The 19677-nt window shown below is 41.8% G+C and overlaps 1 protein-coding gene across 13 annotated transcripts in view; it reads right to left on the bottom strand.

Moving 5' to 3' along the window:
- ZNF532 (zinc finger protein 532) overlaps positions 1 to 19677 on the bottom strand; it is a 37776-nt gene that overhangs the window by 16060 nt on the left and 2039 nt on the right. For 5 of the 13 annotated variants that reach the window (XM_015848167.2, XM_015848166.2, XM_015848168.2 and 2 more), the window contains exons 2-4: positions 19437 to 19566; positions 6880 to 9239; positions 1361 to 1542 (exon numbers count right to left, since the gene is read on the bottom strand). In XM_015848167.2, the coding sequence (XP_015703653.1) occupies positions 1361 to 1542; positions 6880 to 9219 (2522 nt within the window). In that variant the 5' untranslated portion in view covers positions 9220 to 9239; positions 19437 to 19566. Of the gene's footprint in view, positions 1 to 1360; positions 1543 to 6879; positions 9240 to 18264; positions 19014 to 19045; positions 19384 to 19436; positions 19567 to 19677 lie in introns of those variants that run through there. The other 8 variants (XM_015848176.2, XM_015848175.2, XM_015848174.2 and 5 more) reach the window with 5 other exon arrangements.

Genomic DNA, 19677 nt, shown 5'->3' with positions numbered 1-19677 from the left:
CTCAGCATGCAAGGATGCAACTCAGCTTAAGGCTGGGATGTTCAGCTGCAAGGCTGCAAGGAAGGCCTTACACTCTCCTGGATACCGCTTCTCTTTGCCTGGGCATTTTTTGTTTGGTGTCCTCAAATGAAGAAATTCTGACTTATCGTGACATGAAATGCTAACGGTAAATCTTGAGAAGTTCAGTAACATTGTCATGATTCGCCATGAAGGACTTACAGATTTCCTGGTGCTGCTGGTGCAGGCCAGCAGTCCCTCAAGACGATGCTGAGAGACACAGGTGAGGGGAAAGAGCAGGAGAGTGGAGGAGCCAGACGTAAGAAATATGTAATAAAAAGGACTGCTGTGCTTGGGAGATGAGAATAAAGGAATCCAAAGAAACCTGAGCTGAGAGCTGTATCAGGCCATGCATGGATTCAGACCGAGAACTGACTGCTGCAGCAGCTGGCCTGATGCAAGCAAAATGCTTCCCTCCTGAGTGGAAGACATCCCGGCCACTGCAGCAAAGGAACTGGGTGCCATGAGGAGCAGAGACTGCCTGCCCAGCGGGATTTCTAGCTCTCCTTTCTGTGGTCAGACAGGACGGAATGGTGATGCCTGAGGACTGTGGGCTGCTCCATCCCTCGCCGTGCTGCCTGCCAGCCAGCTGGTCACCTTTCCAGATAACACAGCTCTCAAGCCTTTTGAAACTCAGCACTTCCATGAAACGCCTCTGATCCCTGCCTTTCTCAGTGAGTTGCAGTTATAGGAAAACAAAAGACCAGAAGGAAAATCGAAGTATAACAATGAGGAACCAGAAGAGCAGGCTGCTGGGGTGAGAAACGTAATCTTCAAGTGGTGTAAAGCGGAGGAATCTTCCCCTCCCACAGCAAATAGATTAAAAAGGACTTGACAAAGCTGTTCTAGCTTTGTCTAGCTGCCTAGTTCCAGTATGCCCACCCACAGCCTGACAATAAATTCTGGTAGAAAATAAGAAAATGATTATTTTACCAGAAAGAACAGTCTAAAATTCAATGCTCTGAAAGAAAAATCAAGAAGCCCATTATGAAACTGAAATTAAGAAAATACATCTGAATTTTCTTAGACCTTAGAAACTGTGAAGCCCAGAATCTGACATTTTATGGCTGGATGAAATTAGCTAATATTCTGATTTAATAACATACAAGAGCGGATGCTCAAAACAAAGCTGAATTCTAATGCAGTATTTACTCAAAAAATTGTAGTACTAATAGAATTGTTGCCATGACAACCTTAAACTCACGAAGCTCTATTCTACAAACAATGCTTATGAAAATGGAAAATTACTTTTGAAAGCATAAATTACACATAAATTGACAACAAAAGTAATCATAATACTGACCGAAAACCAACTCTTCGAGTATAATGCAGGCAGTTCTTAGTGACATGAGTCTGGAAGTGGACAGATCTGCAGATTGCTCCACATTCAGGACACGTGTATGGAGATTTATGCTGATGAATTCTCTGGTGTGATGCAAAACTGCACTGGTTAGGAAGCAGCATCTGGCAGATATTGCATGTCTTCTAAACGATAAACCAAAATAGATGAAACAAAAGGTTGGGTTCAGCTAAACAGAATTTCTCGTGTCAAACACTGTAATATAAATAAAAGGTTAAATGTTACGACTGTGATGTGAGCCAAAAGAAGCAGGTGAGGTCTAAATTCAGACTCTACTGACCAACCTTGCAGGGCCGAAGCACTCCACGCTGACACTACATATACTGTCATTCTGGGCCAGACTGTGACACAACAGAGCTCCAGTGATGAATGGAAATTCATCACTGACCACAGAAGTTGTATTATAGTTTACCCACGTTTAATTTAGGTGCCTCACAAGGTTACTTTACTAGTGCAAGGGGCCCAAGTGAAGCTTGGGAAACAAATACAATGGTTTCAACCATGGAGATGAAAAAAACCCCAATCAAACAAGAAAACATGCAGAAAAAAAGCCCACCAAGTACATCATACTCATTTTCTTTGATCCCTACTCCCAGTGAATTCTACTGGGAACCAATAAATGGGGTATTATCCACCAGAAAGCCTGCACATAACTTCAAAATGCATTTCTCAGCCTAAACTCCAGCATCTGCACCGCAAAATATCAACCTAAGGTGCATCCAAAACTACAAGTATTTAACACAGTTACTAAGTCTTTGAAGGGCCATCTTTCTAAGTGTGGGTGTTACTTCCTATACTGAGTCTTTTCTGGCATCCTGTTACACAGAAATAATTTTTCTGACCATTTTCCAAGTCAGAAACACCGGAATTCTTTGGGTGCTTTGTGCCGCTCCTGGGGTTAAACACAAACGATGCAGTGGAGCTGTCAACAGGGTTCAGTGCTGCTCACAGCTGCTTTCCATCCCTGGAGGGCACAAAGAACAGAACCTGTAACACCACGGGTTCCACTTACAGCAATACATCTCTGGATCTCTAAGCAGCTGCTGACAGTCTGCACGGAGCTTAACTTTTATCACGGACGTTGCTCCACTGACTCCAACAGTAATACCAGAACAAGCCTTTGCAGAACAATGAGTTTAACCTCATTTCCTAAGACCTTACTCTCTGTAAGGAGTTTTAAATCATTACTTCTTATGATTGGGGAATTACGAACTTCATCAGTGACTTAGGAAGATCTGAAAGCAAAACTAAGACTCCTACATGACACGGCTGCTTTTGAACATGGGATTTACATATTTTAGCAGCGTTATCCATAAGAGTCTTGCAGATGGATGCGTATGTTTTGCAAGATCATAGACAAAACCAGATCTCCAGGGTTGTATTAAAAATGACTTGCTAACCTACGGAGAAATAAATCTTCAAATAATTAAGAAAATCCTTCTCCTCACATTAAAGCAGTTACTCACTGGGGTTCAGCAGCACTCACACCCTTCTTCCAATCTGGGCCCCTCTCCTTTAAGTCTCTTAAAATTGGTCAGAGTCAGAGCATCCAGCAGCAGAATCAAAGCTACTGTCACAGAAGAAATCATACAGTGCTACAAACAGGCTTCATGGAGCTCTGTCTTATTAGTATTGGCAACTTTGCTAGAACAAAAAAGCCCTCATTTAATCAACAAGACAGATCCTAACTGCAACGACTAAAGCACAACACCTGTACAATTGTTTGGTTTTTTTTTTGTCCCAGATAGAACCCTGTTTAATACTGAGGTCTAAAAGTAATTTCTTAATTGCCCTACATACTGACAATGCCACTGATGTTCTAAGAACAAGGGGATTCTTGTACTGGCACCTGCAAACTCTTCTTTTTTTTCCTTTTTTTTTCATCTAAATGCCTTTTTGAGGCTGCATACAAGCAGTTGTACATTATTTTTTAAACATCAATTTTGGGGAGAAATGCTAACACGAAATATCTGCAGGTCACACACTCTGAGGCAGATGTGTTCTTTCACATGGCTCAGTTTAATGTTTGCTCTCTGGTCACTGCACTGTGTGTCTGAACAGCCTGCAACCAAACACAGTTCTCAAACGTCCTGATGAAAGATAGATGGCAAAATGCAAAACCCTGAAACAGAAGAAGTTAACCAAAGAAAACCTACTGTTCTCCAAACCCAGGCTGGATATCAGCACTGCTACCAGGCTAAAGAACTGGTAGATATCCTTGTGTAAAGCTTTGTCTGAGATGTTTGACCTGCAGCCATTTTGTATTATCGCTCTGATTGGAACTTCTACAACACAGGAAGGCTGAAACTGTGCTCAAACACTGACAGATATCCACTGAAATGCCAGTGTTTGTCCTCAGCTGAGCAACTGGCACAGTCTGAGCCACTGACCCACAGAACTGCCATGGGACACCAACTTTGCCTGTGAGCTCAGGCTCACAGATGGCCAAAGCCTCAGTAGCTTTGGCTTAATGAGTGTTTGCTGCATTTACTCAGATCCAGAGCCATCCCTAAAATGAACCTTTTGTCATATACATGACAGTCCTTCCAAAACACTACAAAAAGAAACCTGAATGCTACGCTATTTCACATCCATACAACGCTCCACCCCTAAGTGAGGGTATCCCACATTCTGATTCTACAACAAGCAGTCTGCGAGATTCATCTGACAGTAATCCAGACCAAAACAAAATGCCAGCAGTGCTTTTTGTTAGGGCTGCTGGTTTGATAGTTTGAAAAGCACGGTAGCATTTTTAATTGAAACTGATTACAGCAGAAGAATCTACTGTGAAATTCTGAAATTCACTTTTGCTTACCATTTTTATTCTGGGCTTAAGGTGGCATTAAATTCCAGTTCTCTCATTCCAACCCACACCAAAACAAAACAGAGTTTCTGAAAACCATCACCTGCCTGCCTCTGAAGTCAAAGTTTCAGAAAAAAAATTAAAAAAAAATTTTAAAAAGGAGTTAGAAGAAAAAATTGTGGAGGTGGAAAATAAAGATAGATGGGAACTATGAGTATGGAGACAAATGAGCTATACAGCATCCACAAGAACAACACACTTACAGCTGCAGATAAGAGGAGCATTAACAACATGAGTTAGACCAGGCTTGCTGCTTTGTTGCCTCAGTGAGCCAGCGAGGGCTTTGCTCAGCCATGAAACCCATCACTGGGTGGTCTTATTCCTTTTAACAGGATTACAAACAGAAGCGAGGGATTGCAGAAAGATAACATTACAGGGAAGATTTTTTAACTGCTAAGGATGTTTTAGGGTTTTGGTTGTTTTTTTAATTATTATTATTATTCAAAACTAAACATTCTACCTTTATAACGAGATTAAAAAGAAGTAACAGCTTCTTCCTATTTAGACTCATGTAACACACAAAACAGTGTGCAATTTCCATTTCAAGAGTAGGTGGACACTAAGAACTCATCACTGAGCTGCACAATCCAAATATTTTCACCTTCCTTCCTCCCCAAGTAGAAACACTTTATCTAGCTTTCCTGTTTTCCTCCCCCAAAATAATCACTGTTTCAACAACACAACCTCAGTGCCAGGCACAAAGAGAAATCAGAACATTTCTTTTTCAAGCTTTCAGAGTGGTAATGTGTCACGAACTACACACTAATTCTTAAAATAAAACCTATACAAAGCCTTTCTTCAGCAAACACTGCCCTTGCAGAGTTGTGTACACTAACTGAGGAGGGGAAGAAAAGGCAAGAAAGCAGGAGGCACTGCTCTCACTAACGCAACCCTTCACCTGGATGGCTCCCACGATGTACCCATACAGCTACACCACACAGCATGCAGTAAGACACAACTTAAAAGAACGTAATGGAAACTGATGATTGATATATCAAAATGACTAAGAAAAACATTTAATGCATTTTAAGAAGATAGTTCGACAAACTCTTACAACTATGTTTATTAACAGCATTCTTTTAAAATGGAATGACATGAGAAGTGTTGGGTTTTTTTTTCCTGAAATCTGGAAATTCACACCCTACTATGCAGGTATTAAGCCCCTGTTCATACCTCAAGTCCTCATAAGACAGTGAGTTTCCAATAAGAGATACAAACACACCACCAGTGGGCAATGCTATCTCCTGTACCTCCATGAGCTTTCCTCTGCAGCAACGGAGCAAAAAATAAACACTGGGAAGAGGCAGCAAGAAAGGCCAAAGGTGTTGCTACAGAAATGCATCCCTGACCTGTACCAAAACAGAACTTTTTATTATTTAAACTTTGTTGCCCTTTTTTTTCTGTTTTATTCTTGCCTCATCCTCCCAACCTATTTCCACTGGATCTGTTGGTCTCATGCATTTGGTTTGTTGTGCTTCTGCACTGCCTTAATTCCTTGTCTTCACAGTACCAAGCACTACACCTAAGGTCTACTGGATCTTATCGTAAAACAAATGATAACTAAAGGACCTAGTATGGATAGTAAGACTATCATGCACCAGCACAAGACTTCCCTTCCTAACTTAAGGACTTAAGCTCCTATCCTGCACTCTGCTGTGAGGTTCCAAGAACATTCCTGGCTTGATTGGTCTGAGCAGTGACAGAGCCTTTCAGCTCCTTGCCAATGTGCAGCAACAAGCTGCTGCATCAAGACTTAACTGAATGCTTTGAAATAAACCAGAATTCCTTTTAATTGGCACACCATCATTTAATTAATGAAAGGAATCCTTACAGGGTTATGAAATACACTACACACTGATTAATACCTTTATTGAATGATGTGTTTCTTTCACATCGGGCCACATATAAACCATATTAAAATTCTTTGCTAATATAAGTTTAACTCAGTAGCAAATTGTAAGGGGAAATGAAAGCCAACAGAAGCGAATAAATGGTCACACAGCAAGATAAGCATGCTAGTGAACACCACCTTCTGGTTAAAAAAGACCTGAAGACACCAGCATGCATATCCTTTCAGCAGAATCAATGTGCCATTTATTAGTTGTTTCCCCCTGCAGGTAACAGGAATGCCAAAATCACTTCTGGTGCTATATGAGAATCATAAAACCCAAAGACAAATCAGGAATGAATCACTTAAAAACTACTACTCAGATTAAATAGGTGTGCTGCTAATGAGGGTGCCAATTAAGTGGATTCCACAGGACAATCTCATTTCAAAGCACTGCAATAATCATTAAAAAAATCTCAGAGACCATTAGGAATTTGATTATTATAATACTCAGCTGCAACAAAGCGTATGCTAAACTCTAGCAAAAATATACGCTGGTTTAGACTTCAGGGCCTAAAAAACCTCAAAGATAAACTCTTAGTTTAAAATGTTGACATTCACTATGAAAGTGCTTGCAAGTTTTCTGTTGTTTTGGTTTATGTTTTTAATCATGGAGGTTCAGACCATTAACAGCTAAATGAAAAGAAAACATTTCCAAAGTCCCCTAGGCTTATAGGCGAAACATTGGAATTTAAACGTATGATACTCTACTTGTCCACTTGTGTCTGCAGCCTGCTGGAAATGTGTAGCAAGTGATGTCTCATCTTGGAAAACTTCGCTGCACTCCAAACACTTTAGACCATGCCTACAGAGTTTTGATGGATCTTCATCTAGTGGCATGGCTGGGACGATGGGTGTACTTGCTGGGGCTGATATGACTGTTCCCGTTATGCCAGACTGTATCTTAGCTACAGTGTGCGAGCCAGATCCTGCTGGGCTTTGAAGCATGGGTGTAGCAGTATTGCTTGAAGGAGATGCTATCATTTGATCTGCTGGGACTGGTTTTAAAATCAGGTGTGAACACTGCATTACGACTCCTTTCTCCTTGTGTCCACGAGCGTGGGAAAGAAGACTACATTTGTTGTAGAAAACTAAATTCTTTGTACAGTGATTACAAGTCACTTCGATTCGCACACTCCTCCTGTCATAATGCTGAGTTAGGCTCTTCTCGAGAGCAAAAGAATCACCGCACTCCAAACACTTGTAACCTCGTGTGGGCAACGTTATTCCAGCGCTGGCAGGGGGACTAAGGTTGGGGATGTAAACTGGGACAGGGTTGACACTACTCAGCACCTTATTGAAAGCCTCCACTACAGAACTCTGTAGAGATGACACCACCTGGACTCGAGACACCTTTTTAGAAGGCTGTGAGGCTGCTGCAGAAATTATTGCCTGCTTTATTTGTTGCTGAGGTTTCGTTAGCACTTGTCGGAGTTCAGAGGTGGTTTGAGCACCCTGAGGCAGAAGATTAAGGTTGGCAAGATGGACTGTCTTTGGCACAAGTTTAGCACTCGCAAGGCTTGATGCAGGCACCACAACAGTCTGCTGCTGTATGGCACTGGCAGCTTTTATAATGGCGCTACTGGCACTCTGCACGGAAGCAGCAGATATTACAGTGGCTTTCACTGTAGTATTGTTAGCAAGCTTCAAATTAATTACTTGTGAACCCGCTGTTTTCACCGCTGAAACTGGGAGGAAGGCAGTAGCCACAGGTTTGATAGTGACCTGCTTTGGTGCGAGTTCTGCAGATGCAACTGCATTGGTAACGACTGCAGACTGGAGAGGAGCTCTAGGAGGAGAGGAAAGAACAGCAGCAGAAGTTGGTGAGGACAGGAGGGATGTCATGGAAGTTACCATAGAAGCAGTCTGCTCTGTTTTTTTACTTGAGTCCAAATCAACTTCTGGCAACACTCTAGTAACAGTCCTCTTGATCTCCCCCGAGGAAGTCTTGATGGTTTTTATACGAACTTTAGGAATAGCTGGTGTGGACCCTGCAGGAGAAGACGGAGACCCTTTGCTACTGTTTTCACTCGATACACTTCTGGGACTATCAGGCAGTTTAACAGATGGCTTCTTAGCACCATCAATAAGACTCTGAGATTCAGGTGATTTTTCAGTCATCCGGGGACTTTCACTCATATCTTTTGGCAAAGGAGAAGACTCTCTGGAATTAGACTGTAAATCCTTACCGGTATCTGTAGCTGCCTTTTTAGCACTCAGTGCTGCAATCGCAGCAATGCATGAAGAAAGCTTTGCCGATGACTTTGCTTTGGACTGTGAAATGCTGGCAAGACTTGTTTCACTTTTTTCAGCACCCAGTTTTCCATCAAGTACTCTGTTGTCAAGAAGCTTCTCAGAATTGTCTTTTAGCAATTTGTCCTCTGCTTTGCGAGCTTTGAAGGGCTCATAAATACTTAAATTCACAGAGTTGGTCTCTGTTTCCCGCTTAGCAACTTTATTTTTATCTATACTACTTGAAACTGAGATACCAGATTTAATCAAGTTCTCTCCCCCAAGTGCCTTTAGTTTGTCATATTCCTGCTGAGATACAGAACCTGTCAAGATATTTGTTCTGAAATTTGCACGCATCTCTTCTTTGTCCGGAGGGTCATCTACCTCGATTTTTTCATCATCATCAAATTCTTCAGCACTTGAAATTGGACTAAACTGGTTGAAAGCCGAATCCTTCAGTGTTGTCTCAGAAGCCGACCCATCATCTTTAAATGGCTTCCCTTCATCTTTACTGTAACTATCAAGAGCTGAGGATGTTAGAAAGCCGTTATGCAAGCCATTGCCTGTGGAATGGTGGCCATCCTTGTCTACTCCTTCAGAAGAATCAATGGTACGTACATTTTTCACAATGACACTCACACCAACATCAGATGATGATGGCGTATGAGAATCTTCATCTGTGTGTGCATTTTGTTTTATCTGGCTTTCATGGTCATCATGTCCAGATTCAATAGCTGCTTTTGGGTCAACCATGTCTGGTATGTCAAAGGCTGCAAGGAGATCGTCAAAATCTGGGGTCTTCATATCCCCCATGGTCATCTATTTGATTGTAGGCAAATCTGTAAAACAAGCAGAAAGTCCTCATCTCAGTATTTCAAGCTCTAACAGCATACTCTTAAAAAATAAGCACACGTTCTCACATGCCATGCAAAAAGGTGCTATTTCACTTCTCAAGTGGCATATTCAGAAATTACATATTACAAGCAGCATCCCAGTGCAGGTTTGCAACGTACAGTTGAATTACAATGCCAGGAGCTACAGCAATCAATCAACTTCATACGCTGTACCCTAGTGATTTCATTCTAGAGGCATACCTTCTCTTCAAGTGACTTTATTCCTGACTGCTCTCTTACATTTTCTGCTACCCTGTCCCACCCATGCCATGAATACAGCGAGATACTGCTTTCAGAAAAATAATCTGCTATAGTATACAGCTATCTGTACATCCTCCTAAGCCTACATTTTCCTTGGTATTTGCACTTTCAACCTGATGAGCCTTCTCGAAGACAGCAGAGCAAATGTGTTTCTACTAGCAGCTTAAGAGTATTGCATTGCTTTCTGTAAATTAAACCACTTCATCTGAATTATGGAATATTTGTTCCCCAATGCATACAGGATCTGCTGAATTTACACTACTCCTATCAGGCATTTCACCTTCTTTTAAAGACTCTGCATTCTACAACCTCCAATGCAATTTACTGCAGTCATTCGCCATTTTCCCCACTGTGCATTTCCCACTGCACAACCTGAATGTCTCTTGATGCAACCTGAATGAACCACACGTGGTTCTATTCACCTCTCCACTCCACAGAAGCACTTTGTGTTTATTCCACTGTCTCTCTTCAGTTTTAAGCTGAACAACACCAGATCTTTAGTTTTATTTCTTATCCTCATAATTTCCAGATCCCATTCTTTCCATTCACCACTGGCCTTTAATACTATTTTTTTCCTTCCTATTCAAAAAATGCAGTAGATAAGTCAGAACTGAAAACTTATAAATGCTGCGTAAAAAGGAAAACTAATACTTTTGAGCAAACTTTCAGATTGTAAATCCCAATATGGTATTTGCTTTTCCACATAGTTCAGGAATATGCAAAGTTCTGCAACATGAACCACTTGTACAGATCTAAAAAATCAGTTACAGGAAGCACCATCTCCTACCTGCCCTCCTGCCTTTGTATCAGCACTGAAAGACTGAAAAACATTCCTTCAGTACAGCTCAATATGCTGCCTCCAGTACTGATTAGCATAGTCCATCAGAGCCACTGCATGATTAAACCACTGCAGCACCTCCAAGTTCCTCAGTTAACTCAGGTAAGTGAGAATCTACCACGTTATACACCATGGCAAATGGTGTGTTGGAACACACTTGCAAACAGAGATGCATCCTACAACTTCAACATGTCATCTCCTCCTCCTTGGGGTTTATCTTGAGGTATTTCATAGAGAGAAGTCAAGAAGCACAAGTCAAAACGCAGATGCTACGGTTAAGTGCACATTTTTATGCCTATAATTATCAAGATGGACAGTACTCTTAACAGTTCTGCAGACATACGTGGTTTATTTGGAAAGTATAACTTCTTCACCTGAAAAAAACCTGTAAGATTTGTCTGTGCATCAATGCTGGCCAACTGGAAGCCATGATGGACTCTGAGAAAGGCCACCAAGGAAAACTGGTCAAGAAAAAGAACACAGGAATACGGGCTGCCACTTCATTTGCTACCTTACACAATGCATCAGCAGCCACCTACTAATATCAAAGATTGTTTTGATTATCGTATTTATCCACACTGCTGGAGTCTGGACTTCAGCCCAACCTCTGCCCAGAGGATTTCAATGTGAGAGGGACGCAGTGACAAAGGCAGCTACCTAATAACTATAACATGTCACCAGCACAATGAGAGAGTCCCTATGGCTGTGGTGTGGACATGACTGGATTTTTAATTCACTTCTGGACCTGTATGAACAAGAAAAGGAAAATACTGCAGGAAACTCAATGAATATATGAAGTGAGAACCAACAGAAACCAACGGAAGGTGGCCCAGAGTCCAGAAAAGCAGACAAGAATGGAAGACCATTGAGAACTACCAGACTTTTATCCCTTGTCTCCAACTGGAGGCATAACCTGTGCATAAATGAAGCACAAATGAAGAAAACACACTGAATGCACCGTCATGAACCTAATCTGAAATACAAACGTCTAAAGTGTTCTTATACCTGTGCCAGTTATGTTTTATTTGCCATGCAAATAATCAGGGCTGTGGTAACATAACACACGCTGAGGAACAATGCTGAGCTAAAGCTGATACCTAGACTGATTAAAAACACACAGTGGTATTTACATAATGGTTCACTTTGTCTGAATTACAACTTTAATGCTCTGCTTACAGTTTCCTGGGCTGCAAGGTGTTAACATCTTTCTGTTGTTTACAAACAGTAAGAATCACATACACACCTAATATTATATTACAAAGAAACTTCTTGTAAGAATTACATGCAAAAGGTTCTTGAGTCCAAAGGCAAAGCACACAACCAAAGCCTTAACTGACAGATTTCCATGGTTCAATACACTGCAGTGCTGTCTCACTACGCTTCTATCCATCCATGGATGGCTTCTCTGCAATTATTAAACACACTCATGTAAAACTTCCTCCAATTACACACGCTGCAGTCATCAACATTTAGCAACAGCAACATTAAGTAAAGGCAATCAGGTATCTTTAAGAGCAGAACTACATAACAGACAAGAGACACGGTTGTTCTTTACTGAGAAATTTCCTTAAGGTTAATTCCAAAATGGAAAAGAAGAACATAGAGCTTTAAGCTGAGATCTCAAACATATCCAGAGATATGTCTCCCATTCTGCAAACCTCTAAAGCCATCCAAATCAAACAAGAAAGGAGAAAAGACCTGGTGAGTTTTGCTAAACAAGTAAACAGCTGTTTAGACTATCGGTGTAACTTTCAGTGCGTTACTTAGGTCATCACAACTGTCAGGATTCCAAAGCCATATTGCTCCCTTTTTTACCCAAACACCCTTCCACAACCCTTTCTCTTAAAGCCAAAACTCTGCCTTTCACCCACGATTGAAACCAACTGCACAAGCTGCTGGCCTGTTCCTGCTCTGCCCCAACACGAAGCCTGCAAGTACTGCAAACAGAACACAAGGCGAGTTCCTGACTCCCTTGGGAACTGGAATTTCTTTTGAGAACTGCTTCCTTTGAGAAGTGCTGAGAGTAAAACCCAGTGTCTCCAAGAGATATACAAGTGACCCAGCAAACACTCCTTGGACCTGGCAAACCAAACGTACTGAAATAAATGACCTGCAGGATCCCCACCTCCTCTAACACCTCTGAAATACTCATCTCTAAGTAACAGAACAGCAAAATCCACTACAAAACATGACTGAGAACTTGAAGTGTATACTACAAAACACACTGGACAGACTATAACTCAAATTAAGCATCCCTAATTTTGGGGGTACATATGAAGAGTTGGTTCTTGGATATGCTGGCTCTGCTTAAAGTACCATCTCATTTCCACATGATGTTGGTCTCACTTTGTAACACCCTTTTTACTTCTCACCTCTCCACTTCACTGTCAGATGATGCCATGGAAAAGCTGTCATTTCTGTCAAAAGATACGCATTACTTTATAAAACAACAGCAAAAGAGTTATTTAAAAATGCAAACGTTACTTTCCAGATGATTCAGTGATGGAAGTGAATTTGGTCAATAGGAATCGTACAACCAGAGAGCTCTAAGTGCAGTGAGGAACGACGCTTCTGGGTTCTGGCTTTTTTGATGGTGGATGACTGGACTTCTGGTAAGATCACCTGAAGATCTAAAGATCACAGGCTCTGGGACAGGTAAGAATATCCCTACCTTATGGCTTCCATTCATCTCCTTGGGGGTTAAGCCCATGTCTTTGTGTGTATCAGCATGTTACTGAAACGCAGGGTCTGAATTAAATTCTGGAGGAGAAACCAAGATGATTTTGTTTCTGTTCAAAGCATGTTGTTGTGAGTGCATCAATTTTTCTCTCTTTGGAAAGGCATCTCCTGAATAAGGACACCCCTGAGCAGCACAAGGAAGGCACCGCTTCACTCCGCATTTTCCCTTTAGCCTTTTCACTACATCTGATAACAAATTCCTGTGAAGCATTCACTGGGGCAATTATGTCAAAACAAGAGCCCATCTGTGAGAACTCTCTACTGTCAGCAATACAGTAAGAAAGCAGGAGAGGAACGTGATGAGAAATAGTTGCATTCCTGGGAGCCCTTTGGGCCTTCACATCCTGGCTGTTAAGATGAAAACCCAAAGATGCACTCCAAGATTTTCAAAGGCAGACACCAGAAAAAGGGGAGAATGTATGCAAAGGAGAGCACACCTGGGAGCTTCTGCTACAGACAGGAGAGACCACTCTGAAGGACAGCTTTCTTGCAATGATGCTTTGTATTTGAGCCTTCCTGATATCTACACACAATGGCATAAACAGCAACAGGAGAAACATCAGAGCTTAGAAGCAAACAGTGCTTCTGAAGGATGGTAGGCAATTCTGCTTTACTGAAAGGGATTTTCTGTCAGGCCTTGTATCTGAGCTGGATCCAGGTTCCACATTCCAGCACACCAAACGCCTACCTTTCTCCTCTGCCAAGAGGGAAAAATACACACAGAAGAAAACATTTGTTCCCACTTTCTAAATACGATGGATCCTGTAGGTTGGGCTTTAGGCTGTAGATGGGGTATGTTATTCTCCACAAGGAAGGCCAAGACGCCTACAAACCTATGCTGAAATTAACAGGTACTTTTTGGTGTAAACAGTCAGATGAGCTGAACCAGCATGAAAATACATATTTTTTTTATTTCTCTATTGTTACGCCAAGAAACTTCATAATGTAGAGAAGACTTAAGTGATTCAGTAAGAGTTACAGCAATATCTCCCAAGCCGAGGCACATGTCTGCCTGACACGCAGCCTGTAAGCAGCTCATTAGTTATGCAACATACAAGAGCAATGATGATGGACCAACATCTTCTATTATTTACTTGAAAGCTTAGTATCTAAGGAGAGACAAAAGCCACACGCTAGCTCAGCCACCAAAACTTTGTCAGGAAATGAGAACCACATCTCAAATCATGACTCAGTGTGGTCTGAAATACTCAGCAGGCAAGTAGGATGTGCAAGAGGCCACTTCAACCACAATCGGCAGTGCTGATCACATTCACATACAGTACAGGCCTTTTGGCTTATCAAGGTTCCCACGACTTGTTACTGTCGCAAAAATCAGACAGATTCTTGCTTCCAGAAATGTAACTTTCTTTACAGGCAGCTCCTTAAGTTTTTTAAGCATCCCTCTGAAGTAGTGGTGTGTTTTACAGACAGAAATTATACCAAGCACTCTGCTATCCCAACACTTTACAGAGGAGTCCCCTTACAAAAAGAAAACCAGATTTGCTTCCACATTCAAACTTTGGCAAGTCAGAGAAGTTCAAATTTGTATTTCTGGGTTTCTAGAAGAATCTTCTACCAATTTTATCCCTCCCTCCTCTTCAGAAAAAGCTTAGGAAGGAAAGCATTACAAAGAATATTTCAAACACTAAAACTTCTAGGTTTTTGCCACTATCAATAGCTTCATTTATTCTTCACTAGCTTAGAAGTTTTCAACAGCCATTTCGCTGAATCATAAAATAACTGAGGTTGAGATGCAACTTCTCTGCTCAAAGCAAGATCAACTACAGCAGGACGTCTGTCCCCCCAAAGATGGAGACTCCAAAACCTCTCAGGGCAACAGGTTCAAGTGTCTGATCACCTGCAACACAAAGAAGTTTAAAACCAGTAACTAACATTCAGACCTACCGGTAGTCGCCTTAACACCCAATTACAGCACCTAAATGTTGCTCAGTTTGCTCCATTAAATGGAATCTTATTGAGAACTGCCCACAGACTTTGGATCCAGACCACAATCCCAGCCCCTGTCACCATTAGGTGCAGCATTCTGGAATGGTGACTTAGAAGGCTGGCAATGCACAGAGTGAACTGCTCTACCCTTGCAAAACACAACCATCCAACCACATGTATCCACTGGTCAAAGACACAACTTTGCTACAGTGAATTACTGTGGGAGAGGTCAGTAAAGCCATGTCTTTGACCAGTGGACACAGGTGCCATTGAAGATATGGGATCTTATGGATGCTTATGGTGACAGACTTAAAAGACACATCCCACTGTGCTCTGATGATGCACCATGTTTTGCATTTTTGGTTCCCAGCAATAACAACTGGGAACCCTGTTGTCAGTACCATTGGACTGCGTTACCTTGGGGCATGAAGAACAGCCCAACCATTTGCCAACAATTTGATGCTGGTGTTTTATCTCCTGTATGCCAAACCCCCTCTTCAGATTACTGGAAGGAGATCCAGACTTATCATCACCACCACATTTGACACCAGCAGCAACAGAGCTGAATACTGCCATCTTGAAGATGACCCAGCAACTGTTGTGGAACTGTTGGGTTTGGTTAAAATGGATTATTGTTTGTATTTTAACTATAGTGGAAAGAATCAATCATTAGTTCAGTGTGTTAATTCTAGTTTAGCTGCTTATAGAAATCACTCTGCTTGGTGTAATTAAGCCTGGGAGTGTGGATACAGAATGTGTTAAAAATAGGGTTAGTTTTTGCTTTTCTCAGTGTTTTAGTTTGCATTCCTTGCTTATTACAGTGTGTTCAGAAGTGATACAAGATTCTTTAAATCATGCTTTTTTCATTAGTGAAGAAGGGGGAGATGTGGGAGATGGAGAGGTCAGCTTGGCCTCATTGAATGTCAACTCTGATAATGAGGCTCTAGAAAGGAGACAGAAGGTCTGAATAAACATGTTTTGTACCTAGGCATAAGATAAGCTCTCTGCTTGTTATGGAACTTGCTTGCTTTCTAGCCAATGGATTGTTAGTGGAAATGTACTGAATGCACATCTTAGAATATGAAAAGGCTTGCTTAGAAGAATAAGCTCGGATACACGGGATGATTGGGATACAGAAGATGATGCAGATACACATCATGGTCATGACCATCACGGCAATAAGGAAATCTTCCTGTGTTGTGTTGCTAACTCACAACAAATTACTAAATGAAGCTTTTTGGCTTTCAGTAGAAGTTATTTCTACCAACTTTGACAAATGTAGGTTTCACCATACAGGGACAAAAACATACAGACAAAAGCAGATGGCACAACTGGATACACATAACGGTTCTCTTTAGTTTTCTGAGACTGAAGGTAGCTACATGCTGTCGGGTCCTAATCAAAACAGATGTGTAATATGTCCACATCCCCCTCCTTTTTTATCCCCAAACCCCAGGACAGCTGCAATGTACACTGTTTCAAGCAGAGCCCTACTGAAGACTTGCTTAGCAGCAACAGAGCTAGTTCAGGTTTCATGTTCACAAACCTCAGGCATAACCTGCAAACATAAACCGTGTAACAGGAGAAACTCACTTTTCTTTATTATTATTTATTAAAAAATAAAAAAAAAAAAAAGGAAATTGTGAAATTTGAAGAGTAGAAGGAAAAAGCCTCCACAACAGGCAGGAGGAAAAAACCACAGAACATGAAGCTTTCTCTGTCATTAATGCAAAATATCAAGCCAAAATTTCAGGCAGTGTAGCTCCCTGAATTTCTCTTAAGATGACAATGCAAAGTTGCTAACCCCTCACCATTCTTCTGCATGCTATTTTACAATAGCTTGATTTTGTACTGAGTCAGTACAGCAACGTCAGTAATCTGCACGTACAACAACAATGTGAATGTTAAGATTTCCAGCTTAGAACCACAGAACTATCTAAGCTGGAAAACCCTTCAAGCCTGCCAAGCCCAACCACCAATCTGACCTACTGAGTCCTACAGTTAGACCACACCACTCGGTGCAGCTCTGAACCACACTATACGGCACTTGCTTCCTGCCTATTTCCTGTGATTTTTTTAATGTAAATGGCAATTCTTGCTGAACAGCAGCATGACATTGCTGCAGACAGCCTCAGTGAGAGCCCCAGGCCAGGCACGGCCTGCAGGGGCAATGCTAGCAACGAACAGGCCTGCGAGAGGCAAAGCATTTTAAACGTACAAACCCAGCCAGCAACCTGTGTGCAAGTTTGCATTTTATTTCCCATTATTATTTTGAAGACAAATAAGAACAGCTGGTTAAATGAGACTTGGGACTTGATAAATCACAGCCCCCACTCTCAGGATCCAACACCCAAGGCAAGCCTCAATGGAAGATGAGCTCATGACTGCTAAGACAAGAGGACCAACCCCCATGCATTCAGCAGCATTTTCTGCAAGGAAGCTGGCCTATGTGCAAAAGAACCCAGTGAAGAGTATTTACAAATCTTCCAACTCTAAAAAAATAAGGAATAAAAAGCCCCCAAACCCACCAACTCATCAAGAACACTGCAGACTCCAGCATCTATTCAGGTTTCTTACCTTACAGCCCACAAGAAAGCCCTGCAAATTCAAAGCTTCCTTTGCTAAAAACAGAAATTCATAGTACAGAGCTTGTTCAAAAACCCAAATAGAACAGATGCACTGATTTTTGTGGCCATTCAAGTACATTAAAGCACTTCACTATTACGGTTGAGAGAAAAAAAAACACACCCAAAAGGTGCTCTCACATCACATTTTAGCTGGCCCTTGGAAAAGAGCATGCATTAACAGTAGCAGTGGGCACAGTTCCTATCAAGCAGTTAAGAACGCATGCTTGTAAAGCATAATTTTGCTACAGATGCCTGATGAAATACAGAACCTCTGCATCCAAATCACAGCAAAGATGGAAAGAGATCAGCGTAGTGACGTTAGGCATTTTGCTACCTACTGCCCCATTGATTCTGAGAAACAATACACTGCAGCTGCATTAAGCCCCACAGAAACACAATTCCAAGAGAAACACTGGCATGCTATTTTCACTTTCCTACAATTAATATCTAAGCACCTTATGTAATCTGCTGCAGTCAGAAATAAAAAGGCTCCCCTGTATTTGTCACACTCTGATGCGATGCAGGCGCTCTGCCTATCATCAGCCACCATAAAACTTACCCGAATCCCACAGTCTTTCAGGGCTTTCAAGACTGTCTACTTTAATCTGCTGAGCACAGAGGGAAGGACCCTCATTTCACACCAGAACAGAACGCTTTCACCATTTTGCCTCCATATTTATCTTGATTGCAGATTACCAAACCAGCCAACACAGCCAGGACTGGTCAGGTTTTGTTTTTTAAATCATACAGCGTTAAGATTCTAGAGTTGCTGATTTCCTGTTAAAGGAAGTAACAGTTCTGGCAAAAGAATCCCCAAGGCAAAATGTTCAGTGCTCCAATAGTGCAAGCTCTAACAGCCTTTGTTCTTCCCTTTGCTACATTCATTACTGCTTTCTTGCCTCTCCCCCTCTCCCTCTGACTCCTCCAGCTTTCTCTCCAAGATGCAAATGCCAGCTCACATCTAAGAACGCATTAGTTTTTTTCAGATGAGAAAATATATATATAATAATAACAATAATAATAAAAAGAATCCTATCCATTACCCACTGCTTTGAGTTAAAAGTGGCCATCGCTCGGGAGCCGAAGCACTGCTCATCTGGTTTCCTATTCTTATTTCATTACTGCACAAAATTATAATTCATGCAACTAATAACCCACTGGAGCTCCATCAGACCTCTGAAATGCATCTCTCTCCTCTTGGCTGCTGCACAATTCTCCCCGGGTTACAGCAGCCTGAGCAACACCATCCTTATTCTGCACGTTTTCCTACGCAGGATATAATTAAGCACAGGCTTTAACACCGAAGACCTGAATTCAGAAACAAACATCGGGTTACTCACATACGGCCAAACAAGCAACCTTTGCACAAGCAGACAGCAAATTCTGGACGGGCACTGCTGTAATGCAGCTCCAGCAGTTCGCTGCCATGTGGTCTGCAATTTACGATTGCCACTCAGAGGCCTATCCTTTATCACAGCGCTGTGAAAAAGCCTGCATCCGGGTGCGAGACGTTGAGACGAAACAGCCGTATTGAGCGCAGGTATCAGTACGCCTTTACAAACAATAGCTTTAATCCCATTAAACCTGGAGGTCAGCAGTATTGCTCCACCAACACGCTTACACCGCTGTCCCCTCTCACTAACGTGCCAAGTGTGCCAGCAGGAAGCGGTGTCTGCCTTACACACACACACACACACACACCACTGTCACACTCACACACACCCGTCTCACCTTTGTGAACCTTGACCTCTGAAAGGTGGAAGGGGAGGGGGTTTATTTTTTGGCCAACGCTCAGTTGCTGCCACAGACGGGATTACCTCTGCAAATAGGAAAGGGTTAAAGGCAGCCCCAATCAATAGGCCTACAAGGAGAAAAACAGAAAAAGAAAGAAAAAAAAGAGGAGAAACCAGTATGCCTTACAGCATCTCTGCAATGCTTTAAGCACAATTCCATAACAACATTGCTTCCTTTT

This window comes from Coturnix japonica, chromosome Z, assembly GCF_001577835.2.
Source record: "Coturnix japonica isolate 7356 chromosome Z, Coturnix japonica 2.1, whole genome shotgun sequence".
Taxonomy (NCBI): Eukaryota; Metazoa; Chordata; class Aves; order Galliformes; family Phasianidae; genus Coturnix; species Coturnix japonica.
Note: the sequence above shows the minus strand (reverse complement) of the source record. Positions and strands in the feature narration are given on the sequence as shown.